This window comes from Artemia franciscana, chromosome 2 (assembly GCF_032884065.1).
Source record: "Artemia franciscana chromosome 2, ASM3288406v1, whole genome shotgun sequence".
In the NCBI taxonomy this organism is placed as follows: Eukaryota; Metazoa; Arthropoda; class Branchiopoda; order Anostraca; family Artemiidae; genus Artemia; species Artemia franciscana.
Window position 1 is genome coordinate 61,967,951 of NC_088864.1, and position 14,562 is coordinate 61,982,512.

General features: G+C 35.2%; 1 protein-coding gene across 1 annotated transcript in view; it reads right to left on the minus strand.

Annotated features, from left to right (window-relative positions):
- The window catches only part of LOC136043902 (exportin-4-like), a 160,769-nt gene that overhangs the window by 106,293 nt on the left and 39,914 nt on the right, over positions 1-14,562 (minus strand). Inside the window, exons 5-7 of the mRNA XM_065728931.1 lie at positions 10,426-10,542; positions 5,415-5,690; positions 2,559-2,716 (exon numbers count right to left, since the gene is read on the minus strand). Of these exons, the coding sequence (XP_065585003.1) occupies positions 2,559-2,716; positions 5,415-5,690; positions 10,426-10,542 (551 nt within the window). The remainder of the gene's footprint in view (positions 1-2,558; positions 2,717-5,414; positions 5,691-10,425; positions 10,543-14,562) is intronic.

The following is a 14,562-nucleotide window of genomic DNA, read 5'->3' on the forward strand; positions in this document are numbered from 1 at the left end:
TAAATGTCCTACATTAAGCACTTGCAATGTTTAGCCAAACAGTCATCAACATTTTCTATTTATCATTCTATCTAGTTATTCTTCAGTAATTAGAAGTCCCATTAAAACTTTCTACATATAAACAAACCAACTTATCCTCCAGGAAGTAGAAATGTCGTGAAAACCTCCAACTTATCCTCTAGGAAGCAGAAGTTTCACAAACACTAGTTTATCCTCCAACACGCAAATGTGCAACAAACACAATCTACTTATCCTTAAATCAACTTATCATCCAGACAGCAGAAATGTAACGAATATTTACTTATCCTAAAGAACACAAAAGTATCGTGAATACCTTCTACATATCCTCAAATCTACTTATCCTCCAGGAAGCAGAAGTGTCATGAGTACTTTATACATACAAAGAAATCTACTTATCCTCCAGGAAGTAGAAGTGTCTTGAGAACCTCCAACTTGTCCTCTAGGAAGCAGAAGTTTCACAAACACTAACTTATCCTCCAACACAAAAATATGTAACAAACACCTTCTACTTATCCTTAAATCAGTTTATCTTCCAGACAGCAGAAGTGTTACGAACATTTACTTATCCTAAAGAACACAAAAGTATCATGAACACCTTCTACATATCTTTAAATCTACTTATCCTACAGGAAGCAAAAGGGTCACAAACACCTACTTATCCTCCGATCTACTTATAATTCAGCAAGCAGTGAAGTTACGAATACCTTTTAAATATCCTCAAATCTACTTCTCCTCCATGAGGCAAAAGATTGATGAACACCTTATACATATCCTTAAATCTACTTGTCCTCCAGGAAGTAGAAATGTCGTGAGAACCTCCAACTTATCCTCTAGGAAGCAGAAGTTTCACAAACACTAGCTTATCTTCCAACACAAAAATGTGGAACAAACACTTCTACTTATCCTTAAATCAACTTATCATCCAGACAGCAGAAGTGTAACGAACGCTTACTTATCCTACAGAACACAAAAGTATCATGAACACCTTCTACATATCTTTAAATCTACTTTTCTACAGGAATCAAAATTGTCACAAACACCTACTTATCCTCAGATCTACTTACAATTTAGTGAGCAGTAAAGTTACGAATATCTTTTATATATCCTCACATCTACTTATCCTCCATGAGGCAAAAAGTTCCTGTTTCCTCCAGGAAACAGAAGTGTCAACAACACCTGCAACCTATCCTCGAATCTACTTGTTCCCCAGGAGGCAGAAGGTTCTTCCGATCTAATGATCTTTCAGCAAACAGTAAAGTTAGGAACACCTTTTATACGTCCTCAATTCTACTCATCCTGCAAGAGCTTGCAGCGTCACGAACACCAACTTATCGAATTCTATCCAATCCTATGAACTTTTGAAATGAAAATTCCGGTATTGGAGAATTGGAGATAGTACTGAATAGTCATATTTTCAGTTATTAGCAGCTAAAAACCCTTGTATGTAAGATTAATTTAAAAATCTTTTTCAACAAATTAAGTTTTTCAAAGAAAAGTAAAGAGCTACATTAAAACAAAAATGAGCAGAAATAAAGTCAAATAGTTTTCCAAGCCAGAAATCACCATCAATAAACATCATGATAACCAAGATTACTGAAAAAACAACAACAAATGAAATGTAAATTGTCAGCTAATCAGAACGTGTCAAAATGAAAGTGAAGCACAAAGAATTGTGAGGTTAGCAGACACGCGAAATCGAGTATCAAAACATGTCAAAAATGAAAGTATTACATTACGTTAGGAGAACAACGTCATCACAATCTTCAACGCCAACAGACTATGGCGCAAAACCTATACAGATGCCTATAAACCTATGATACAAACCATTGAAGATGCAGTTAACTACGTAGGTGTTGCTTAAAAGTCATTGGGACCCTTCAGGGTTGTATGTATTCCCTGTGAAGTCCTCCATTTCCTGATGACAGATTAGCCAATAAAGGGGATCTATTTGGAGATCGCTGCTTGCTTGGTCGAATTGTATCGTCAAATAAATTAGTTTGGTCTTTTATAGGACGTCACATACTCTCTATAGAGCATAACAAACAATTCCGAAACTTGAAATCATATTTTGCTTTAGCTTCATTCAACGTCAGCGACGATCGAACCATCAAGAGTTGGAATGTTTTCAGCTTAAACGCATCCGGTCAAATTTATCACAAAATCAATTTAGCCACACATCCACCACAAACCCTTGATGGTGATTTTGAACCACCTTAATGCAGAGAAATGCACTTTTTAGACCCCGATAAAGCTATTGAAGAACGCCATTTGAATCCTTTACATTTTGGGGTTTCTGACAACCTAACGGATCTCTTGGAAGAAATATTGCTAGACACAAATAACTATGTCAAAGATTAAATGAAAACACGACCAATGGAAGATGGTGTAAATCAACCTGCTGATTAACAGGGACAACAGCCTCGGTTAGAAGACAAGGGAAAATGAAAATCAATATATAAAATAAATAATTAATCAATAATCATTAACTATAATAAATGAGTTACACCTCGTTATTTAAATCTATTGGTTTCAAGTACCTGTTAAGAAATCCCAAAAATGGACCAACAAATTTTTCTAGCCATTTCGTCCTCTCATCTCCTATAACGCTGGGCGGAATGTGCAACGACGCAAGCTGTGTGAGGCAGTTAACGGTATGATGACTCAGATCCGGAAATGTTCGAAGTTTCCAGTGAATCTGCCAAAAAAAAGTTGTATTTCTTAACATAAGTACATAGGGCTGAAAGCAAGGGGGAGATTACATATTTATTCCAAGAATGGGGGCTAACACGCAAAAAAGGGCGTTACTATTTTTAAGATTTACTTTGGGAACTGGAGTCAGTCGGAAAAAAAAGAAAACTGTTGTATTCTCTCCCCTTTGTGCAAATATGAATATACTATCGTACCTAAACGAAATAAAACACTTCAAAAACCTGACCTCTTTCATGTCGAACAGCATTTTTGGATGAAGTCAGTAATTTGGGTGCTCTGGGTGATAGCTCCAGACTTATCTTGCATGCAACGTAAAAGATTACTTTAAAGGGAGACAGCAGAGGGGGCGGCCTCATGAGAACTACCGAAAATATCTTCCAGGGGGAGTGGTAGCAAAACCAGTAGCACTTATTTATGAAGATGCAAAAGTGAATATTTTTCATTTTTCCGGTTTTTAAAGTCACTCCGTTTGGCTTTTTATCCGTAAAATGTCAGGCTAAACAAGGAATTAAGATAAAATTATTTTTTACACAGGCCATTCCTCTGGAAAAATCACCTGACCCTCCTCTAAAGTTTCTTACCATTAACCTTTCAATTAATTCTCGTCCTTTCAACTCTCAAAAATCCGTCCTGGCCGAGTGGGCTGGTCCTTTGTCTCAGGATCCTTTGTCTGAGAGGGCGAGGGTTCAAATCCTAGTGTAGCAAATTATTTAGTTTGGGACGGGGGTCAGTGGTGTGACTTTGTAAGCTTAGCCAGAGTCGACCTAGCTCTAAATGGGTACCTGGAGGAATCTGTTGAAGGTAAACAGGAAGGGTGTGCGAAACCACAGGATGGTTGGCCCCCAACCCCCCATTGCACTTCCTGACTGAAGGACCAATAAACAGAGATGAGCACCGCCGGTAGGGACTGTAAAGTCTAGTGCCGTATTCTTTACCCTTTTTTTTCCTTTTTTGCTCTCAAAATGTCCAATTTTCATTCATTTCGCTAGAATTTGTATCTAGAACTATCAAACAATCTGCGTAGTTTAGGTTTAGTAGAGTTTTTACCATCTCAGTTCTCCAATAGCTCGTGCTATGATTTTTAGATAAAGTCCATGAAAATAATCCGGGAAAATGGGGATAGAACACAAGTCTACTTAAATCCTGATTACGCGCCGAACAAACCTCTGACCTCACTTCGTACATTAACCGCAGCAGTGTTGTTCTTGAACGTACAACAAACAACTTTAATGACCTTACCTGGTATGCACAATGATATAAAATCTTCACTAAACCTTTTGTATCGACTGGATCAAATGCTTTGACATAACCTATAAAACTGAAGACAACACGGGTCTGATGATTCAAACAATACTCAATCATTATTAACGTTTGAAAACTTGGTCAACAACTTTTTTCAAAATGAAGTAATATCCTTCACACATGTCACTTGATATACCACTCAAGTAAAACAAAAAGTTTTTTTTTGCGAGAGCACAATTTCAAAGAAAAATAAGAAATGTGGAAATTAGTTGGAAATATATAAGCAATGGTTGAAAAAGCAGAAAAACCTACATTTTTGATCGAGTGAGGCATAAGAATTACATCACATTCGTAGTATTGATAATGCCTTAAAAATAGCTTCGTGACATCACATTCTGGGGGCATATAAATCAATTACAAAAAGGCTCAAAGAGTGATTTCTTTTCTTCTTAACACGCAGATTTCTTGCACGATCAAAAATCTATCTAAGAGAACCGATTCCGAAGAATATCAAAGTTTATGACCCCTCCCCCTAGTGAAGGTTGACCTATTAGCACGTTTGGATAGTAATATTTTTCTGTCACTTTTACTAAATATTTTCACTTACAATCACCATCTTTCACATCCTTTGATTGACATAACATAGATGGCAAATTGGTTTTCATTCCCAAATACGTTTAAAAAGATGCACTTATTAAAGTGTAGGACGGTTAAGTCACGTGATGGCGCAGTGGGTTTGACCTCGAATTAGAAATAAAGGACCTAGATATTGAACATGGCTGTGACAACACACTGCAGGGCAGACTCAAGGACCTTGGTAGTCAATAAACGTCGGTAATACGATTATTTATATTGAGGATGGTTCGGTCATGTGGTGGCACAGTGAGTCTCACCCAAGGTAACACGGAACCCAGAGATCGAACCCGGCTGTGGCAATATAAAGTGCAGGACCGAAGCAGGAACCTTAGTAGTCAAGAAGCGTCGTCAATTCAATTAATTACCTTTAGGACGGTTCAAACGTCGGGGCAGGGGTATATGAGAGCTTTTTTTTAAAGAGAGGGTGGCGGCTAAATAACGAAAAATATGTTAAAACAGGGTTTTCGAAAATCATATTCTTGGAAAATGTGAGCCTAATTACAGCCAAACTTTAGCAGTAGGTAATTTTCCTCCTCGAATAGAGCGAATATAGTGATACCAACTTAATCTTTAAACCCTGACTTAAACTTGATTTAAATTTTTAAACCCTTTAACCCTGATTTACTTGCTGTTAATTTTTTTTCTGATTTTTTTTCGGTCTTCTTCTTGTCTTTGTCCTCTCTCTCTTTTTTTTTTCCTTTCTTCCTTCATCAGTTGAGATTCTTTTGTATTGAGTATGGAACTCAAGGCAACATAAGAGGGTTTTTTCAAAAGGGTGAGAGGGGAGGGTTAAAAGCGAAAAATACCTTAAAAAAAAGCTCTGGAACGTCCGATCCTAGGAGCATGTTGAGCCAATCACGACCAGGCTTGAACGGTGGGTTCTGCTCTGCTTCAAAAAGCCCAACTAATCTCTTCCCAAATGCCATAGATGGAACAAAGCTCCAGCTTAAAACTGATTCACTGATAGCCAAAAGGCGGCTTAAAAGGGTGTAGGTGTTTCTATCCGGTTGACTTGGAATACTGTCAAATAAGGCGTTTAGAGCATTTAAACAATACTCAAAAATCCTTCTCAAGTCGGCTGTCTAAAATAGAAATAGAGTTAAATTTTTGTGAAGGGACATACGAAAAGAGGGGGGAGGTCCCTCCTCTATGAAATACTAAATTTTATTGAATTTCTGGGCATTTCTTTGTCAAATGATCAATTTTTATTAGTCTTAACCCCCCTCCTAATTTTTCATCCCCCCCCCCCCAAACACAGATAAAAAATTTTCCAGGTACGTGCATACGTTTAAGAAACTTAGCTTAACCTCCCGTAGGTGCAATGGCAAGCACCCAACGTTTTCAAAGGTAAGCGTTAACCACTTTGTATTAACACATAATGTTACGTTGGACTGGCCTTACAGACTACTGAAAAAGGTGCAAGTATTTCGCCGGTCTGGTATTGAATGCTTTAATCTGGATTCCTAGTTCAAACTGATTAGCTTGTCCAAATAAGGACCAGAGACAATTTAAACAAGATTTGAAATTCTTCTCAGGTCAGCCGTCAGGAACGTCGCTGTCAGGTCAGAATGTCACGAAGGATTAACCAAATTATCAGCAGTTACAGTAGCATCAGCCCGACAATTTCATGATTCTCTCTGGTGCAACCTAGTAAAGAACGGACCCTATCTCATAGCAACCGAAAATCTAATAAATGCTTTGCAAAAAAATATATTCATAAAGTGAGGAGTAATCGTTATTTGAAGCTGATTTAGGAATGGAAAAAGCTTTATGGTAAAAGGTTTAAAAACAGATCTATGGGAATTTAGAAAAATTGCGCAAAAGTACACAAAAACCTAAATGGAAACTGCACCATGTAATCTCCCTAGCTGAATTTCGGAGAATTACAGTCCCTATCTTAAGTAGATATTTAGGAGATATCACAGTTAAACAGATATTTACAATGCCTATCTTAAATAATCCCATTTAGGAGGAATTGAAATCCCTATCTTAAATGGCAAGGAAAATCACTTTTTTGCGTGCAAAGCAGTGATGTATCTACTTTCTTTTATTCTCCTGCTTAGTTTTTCTGTGTGTTTCTTTTTAATTGCTCCTAGAGTGGCACTGAAAATAAATTAAAAAAAAATTAAAAATAAATTGCTATATCTAATGACTTTTGTAAATAACAAAATATTAAACTAAAATGCAATTTCTGGCAAAAACTGTATTTTAATATACAATAAAATATAATAATCTTTTATAATAATAATAAAATAATAATATAATAGAATAGAATAATCATATAATAATATAATCAAAATAATAATAATAATGATATTTTGATAAGGATATTAAATGTAAGGGCTAACAGCTTTGTATTAATGGCTAAAATTTAATTGCTTGGTTCCCTGAGGCACTCCAATAAGCCAGATTTACGTCATTGGCTCCATTTCTACAATTTTTAGAATATATTTAGAATTTTCCTGTCCACAACGTTAGTTCAATTTCGAATAAACATAAAATTTAGAGCATTCACCAGTGCCATCTACACTTTTCTACGTAGAAAAATGGATGTATCAGAATATATTTAAATATTTATTTACCAATAATTCCTCGAGATCCGTCCAAGAAACCCTTCAAAGACAGTGTAACTATACTATACACTATTCTTTTTTTCATTTAAACTCAGCTTTCCAGAGAAGAGGAAAGTTCTTTTGTTGTAATAATTACACCTCAATTTAATCACAAATGCCTGCCACGCAGTTCCTTGTGCCCTAAATTACATGGACTTCCCAAAAATCCATAAGCCGAACCTACCATTACGACCAATTTTGTCAAGTACAAGGTCACAACAAATGTTTTAAACAGGTGGCTATGGTCGATCTGTAAACCACTTTTGTCACAAATTTCTTACATTAACGATTCTTCGAATTTGGTTGAAAAACCAAAAGAAGTGAAAAAATTTTCAACTTTTTTTATATTGAGCTTTGACATTGTATTAATATACACAATATTCACAAGCTTCGACATTGTATATGTAAAAGAATATGTAGACGAATATTGACGTGGAAACAGCCGAAACTCTTCTAGAAAGACAGCTATTAAGAAATTTAGACTTGATTAGCGGTAAAACAGATTTGGAAGTTTCTGTAATTACGTACTTAGTAAGGTTATGCAATAAGTTCTCTCATTTTTTTTCAATTCAGAAAGGAATTTGTCAAACAAGTAAATGGTTCACCTATGGGCACCCCTTTATCTTAATTATTAGATAATATTCTTGTAGAAAATATTGAAACAATTGCGTTAGCTTCATCTTTTTTTTAACATAATTTTTGGGGCCGGTATAAGGATGACATAGTTTCAGTTGGGGAGGAGGAATTAAAAGATTATTGGAACATCTTAATCGTTGGGGGGGGGGGATTTAAAATTTACTGTTGAATTAGAAGAGGATAGGAAACTTCCTTTTCTTGATGTTCTTCTTAAAGAAAAAGATGAAAATAGTTTGAATTAAAAATTTTACAGAAAACCAACTAATAATAAGAAAGAAAGCTATTTGGAAATTTGGACTTGATTAAAGGTAAAACAGGTTTGGAAGATTCTGTAATCATGTATTTAGTAAGGTTGCGCAATAAGTTCTCTTATTTTTTCTAATTCATAAAGGAATTTTTCGAACAAGTAATTGGTTTATCTATGGGGGACCCCTTAAGCCCCCTTAAGTCCATTACTAGCTAATGTTTTTGTGGAAAATATTGAAATAATTGCGTTAGATTCATAATTTTTGAAACACAATTTTTAGGGCAGGTATAAGGATGACATTATTTCAGTATGGAATATGGGGAGGAGAAATCAAAAGGATTTTTGGAACATCTTAATTGTTTGGGGGGGGGGTTGAATTAAAGTTTACTATAGAATTTGAAGAGGATGGGAAATTTCCTTTTCTTGATATTCTTTTATTTTAATGAAAATAGTCTGGATTTTAAAATTTACGGAAAACCGACTAGCTGATGGGGGGACAGAATTGATATTATGGGGGACAAAAAGCTAAATATAGATATTTGTCGTTTAGCGCCGGTCACAGTCGACAAGTAAAAATTAGTTCAATCATTTGTTTAACTGACCGGATCTTTAGAATTTGGTCTCCGAAATTTTTTGAGGAGAAGTTGTTTTTTTCAAAGAAAAATACTAATAAGTAACATGTATTCAGAGTGGTTAATTAACGAGACTTTTTCAAAAAGAAGAAAAAAGTTTCTAGAGATTTCTAAGGAAGTCTTGGAGACAACTCAGGAGATTGATGTTTTTTGTTCCTTACCATATGTACCAGGGCTAAGTGAAAAACTTGAAAGAATTTTACAGACTAATGGTCTAAAGGTAGCTTTAAAGAGTAGTAATACTCTGGGTAGTTTTCTAAGTGCTGGGAAGGATCTAACTTCGTTGGGGCAGCAAAGTGGGGTCTATCAGATCCCATGTACCTGCGGAAGGTCATAAGCGGGACGTACTAACCAGAATTTGGAAATGACATTACTACAGCACAAAGACTCTATTTCATCGGCTTTAAAGCAAAACTCCAAACCTGAAGATTTCATTTCAGCCCTTTCGGAACATATTTTTAATTTTCCAGACCATTTTATTTTGTTCGATAATGTCTCTTTGATTTCTAGGGACCAGGGTTTAAAGCAATTTTTTCGCAAAACTATTGGAATTAAGAAAATTTTATTCAAGAATATGGCTTTAGATAGAGACATGGGGTAATTTGGCTTGAGCTCTATTTACGATAATTTATTAAAATCAAATAGAGTAAAAGTCAATTCGCCCAATGCGATTAACCTCTGTGCAAGTGATAGTTCATTCAATGCTAACGAACTGGATTCAAGAAGGCCAAAGAGACTTGCTTCCATTTTTGCTTTGGAAAAAAATAAGATTATTTAAATAATATTATTATTATTATAGTTTAATTATATTGTTATTATAGTTTAAATAATATTATTAAACAATATGCAGTTCATTTTATTTTGTATATAAATTATTGTTTTTAGTTGTTTTAGTTTAGTATTACTACTGATGACGGTCACTGCATATGTAACCGAAATATCTAGTATTTTGTGGAATTTATCGCTGTCTATTAAAAGGATTTATCCTATTTGAACTTTTATTTATCATTTTTTTGTTACTTGAATATTATTGTATTTGCTAATTTTGTAATTATTTATTTTATTTATTTTTAAGATAATCCATTTACATTATTTTTTAGTCGAATTACTTAGATCGTCGCACTATTAATTTTTTTAATAATTTTTGTAAATAGTTTTTTTTTCCCTTTTCGTTTCAAGACAAGTTTTTCAGTGAAAAGGAAGATTTAATTTCATTACTACTCTATTTATCATTTAAAACTCATCATTTAATTATACTATCTTCCTAACATTTTAAATTATTTCTCATTACCGAAAATAATAGTATTATTGTTTCCATTAGCAGAGGATTCAAATTAGATATTATATGTTACCATCTTACAGGTAAAATGTTAATGTTACTATGTTACCATTGGATACACAGATGTTACCATCTTATTTCAACCCCATTTTATTAAGGAACTCAGACTACAGTTGCCTTTCCATTTCAAATAAAGATCACAAAATCTGGCCTCTAGTTTTTTAAGGAAGTTTATTATTTCAACATTATTTCATTTGTTAATATTTATTTAAATTCATAATGCAAACAGCAACAACATTCTTTCCTTTAGTAAATGATTAAAAATATTTGGGTCATTTTATGTAAACCTGTCTTTATCAAGACGCACTCAGACTCCGTCAACCTTTCAACTGCAACAGCAACAAAACTTGCCTCGAATTCCTTTTTTGTTTTCAGGTGGGTCTCCCATCGTAGGCCAACGTCGGATGACTTTACAGTGTTGGCATATTCTTGCATTAAAGACGATATAATACTGCATCCAATAATTTGCTAAAAAAAAAATGCTAATAATTTAATATCTATTACCTAATATCTAGTATCTAAATATCTAGCATTTTTGTGAAATTTATCTCTGTCTATTAAAAGGACTTTATCCCTGTTTGAACTTTTATTTATTGTTTTGTTTTTGTTTTCTTCCAACATTATTGTATTTGCCAATTCTGTAATTATTTATCTTATTTATTTTTGAAATAATCCATTTACATTATTTTTTAGTTAAATTACTTAGATCATCGCACTATTAATTTTAAATAATTGTTGTACATAATTTTTTTTTTCTTTTCGTTTCAAGACAAGTTTTTCAGTGAAAAGGAAGATTTAAGATAATAAGATGTTAAATGTTAATAAAAAATATGTTAATAATTTGCGTAGGCCAACGTCGGATGACTTTACAGTGTTGGCATATTCTTACATCAAAGACGATATAATACTGCATCCAATAATTCACAAAAAAAAATAAGATAATAAAAAATAATATTATATACCAGAAATATTTTATAAATAATACCAGATAATAAGACAAATAACATAAAGTACTTTGGATGGGTATAAGTAATGGCTAAGTTTATTTAACTTATTTGTCGTGAATTGATTGAAATGAAGTGAATATCTCTTTTAATCTCCCATAATAAGATAAATAATATAAAATGCTAAATAACAAAATAAGGTAATTGAAAAAAAGGATGTAACTTGGCATTTGTAAAACTACTATGTGTAGTCTTGGCTTATTTGTGAAGCACAACGAAATAGATCGCAGTAATGGAAGAACACACGTCGCAAAATCCCAGTCAAAAATATTTGCGCGTTTTAAGTTCCATATGTTTCGAACTTAAGGAAAGAACCTATTCAATTTCAGAAAATCTAAACTTAATATGAAAAATATATAATAGTCCATTCCGTGAATTGAATATTTTAAGCGTTAATTTATTTCTGGAGCAAACAAAACCATCGACCATCGATCACACCGAAACGTTAAAACATCATTAAACTATTAGCAAGGATGTGTCCAGGATATTTGTCCGGGGGGAGAGGAAGAAGTGTACAAAAAAAATTACAAAACGCGTCAAAATTGTATTTTGGCTACTTTTTTATGAGTCGGACAAAAATTTCAGGAGGGAAAGGGTATGAAACCAGATAACCCTTGGCCATCAGTTATATCAATGATATGAACTTGTTTGAATTCTTTTGAAAAGAATTTACTGTTATAAACTAAAACAAAGGTCATCACGCCACTACATAAATCATCGTTGAAAATTTGCTACTACTACTAACAACTCACCGCAGCAACAAGCCGCCTGAGGCCAACAAAGCTATGCACGCTCCTCCTCCATCCCAATATATTCAAAGCCTCCTTCTTTACACCCTCCCGGTAAGTCCCTATTTCCCTTAAATCTTCCTTTATGACATCCTCCCACCCCAACCGCGAACGGCCAGCTCTCTGTTTAGCCCTAGACGGTATCGAAAAAAGAACGAATAATAAAAAAGGGTTACCAAAATCGTCCCCATTTCCTTACGAATAACGAGTAACTAACGGTTAACGGAAAGTAACAGCATGCTAATCCAGACATTAGACCCTAAAACAGTAATTCAATCAAATATGCCATCGTTTCATCATGAGTTTCGAGCAATTACAAATCAGAGGGAACACTATAGCGCTCCCCATAGTATAGGCCAAAAGCCTTCAATTTTTTTTAGAGGCTCTTCACCTAGAAAGGGTGGTCGTATAAACTTCGGAGGGGGTTCATTCGATTGGAAATCGGAAGTTCTAGTGCCCATTTTAAGATTTAAAAGCGATTGGAGGGCAACTAGCCCCCCACACCATTTTTTCTCCAAATATATTTGATAACATTTTTAGATGGCCATTTTTTTTATAGTTCTAAGATCAGATAACAAAAACTCCTGGGTCGTCAAAGCCCTCCAGAGCCTGGGTGAAGGTTTTGTAAGTTATGCCCAGTGGACATACAAGGTTTTATGGAACAGGTCGTCATATAAATTTCAGAGGGGGCTTATTCGATTAGAAATTGGATGTTCTACTGCCCTTTTTAAGAGTCAAAAGTGATCAGACGGAAACTATCCCCCTCCCCAGCGCTTTTTCCCCCAAATACATATGATAAAATTAAGAGATAGCCATTTTTCTAAAAATACGTCAAAGATCAGATAAGAAAACGATGAGGTCAACACAACTCCCAGAGCCCGGGGGCATGTGTTGTAAGCTATGCCCTAGGGGCATATATGGTTTTATCGAAGGGATGGTCGTATAAAATTCATAGGGAGCTCATTCGATTGAAAATCAGAAATACTAATGTCCTTTTTAAGAGTCAGAAGTGATCGGAGGCCAACTCCTCCCCCCCCCCCCCCAAAGCCATTTTCTCCAAATGTCTCTGATCAAAATTTTGAGATAGCCATTTTGTTTAAATTAGTTTAGAGATGAGATAACAAAACTTTGGGGTTAAAACGACCCCTGCAAGCCCGTGGGCAAGTGTTGTAGGTTATGCCTAGGGGGGGGGACATATAAGGTTTTTATATAGGGGGTGGTCGTATTAACTTTAAAGGGAATATTTGACTTGAACTTGAGAGTTCTAGTTCCATTTTTGAAGTCAAAAGTGATCGGAATGCATCCCACCCGTCCTCTTTTTTTCCAATATTCATCCAATCAAAACTTTCGAATAGCCATTTTGTTCAAAATAGTTCAAAGATTAGACAACGAAACTTCGGGATCAAAGTAACCTCCTGAGCCCGGGGGAAGGGTTATAGATTATGACCTGGGGGCATATAGGATTTCTATGGAAGAGGGGGTCGTATAAACTTTGCAGGGGCTCAAATGATTAGATATTGAAAGTTCTAGTTCCCCTTTTAAGAGTCAAAACTAATAGGATGGCATCTAGCCACGCCCCCTACTATTTTCCCAAATACATCCGATCGAAGTTTTGGGATAGTCATTTTGTTCAAAATAGACGAAAGATCATATAACAAACAAGAGCTAAGAGCTCATATGGCACTTTTGACGAGGCGAGAAGAGCTAAGAGCCAAGAGATCATATGGTATGAGCTCTAACAAAATTCTATGAATCAATAGATTGATTTAAAAAGGAAAATAAGAGACTTAATGCCAGTCAAGATTTAAAATAAGAGCTCTGAGTCACAAAGTCCTTCTAAATATCAAAATTCATTAAGATCCGATCACCCACTCATAAGTTATAAATACCTAATTTTTTCTAATTTTTCCTCTCCCTTTTGCCCCCCCCAGATGGTCTAATCTGGTCAAACGACTCTACCAAGTCAAATTGTGCAGCTCCCTGACACGCCTACCAATTTTCATCGCCCTAGCACGTCCAGAAGCACCGAACTGACCAAATCACTGAACCCCTCCCCCCAACTCCCCCAAAGAGAGCGAATCCAGTACGATTCTGTCAATCACGTATCAAGAACATTTGTTTATTCTATCCACCAAGCTTCATCCCGATTCCTCCACTCCAAGTGTTTTTCCAAGATTTCCCCCTCTAACTCCCCACAATATCAAAAGATCTGGTCGGGATTTGAAATAAGAGCTCTGAGACATGAATTCCTTCTAAAAATCAAATTTCATTACGATCCGATCATCTATTCATAAGATAAAAATACCCCAATTTTCATGTTTTCCAAGAATTCCGGTTTCCCCCTCCAACTCCCCCAAATGTCACAGAATCTGGTCGGAATTTGAAATTAGAACTTTAGAGCACAAGATCCTTCTAAATATCAAATTTCATTAAGATCTGGTCACCCTTTCGTAAGTTACAAATAATTCAATTTTCAAAATTACCCCCCCCCCCTCCAATTCCACCAAAGAGAGCAAATCCGGTACAGTTATGTCAGTCACGTATCTTAGACAGGTTTCTATTTTTCCCATCCAGTTTCATCCTGATCTAACCGCTTTAAGTATTTTCTAAGATTTCCGGTCCCCCCAACTGCCCCCCCCCATTACGCTTGATCCAGTTGAGGTTTGAAATAAGATATCTGAGTTACGAGGTCCTTC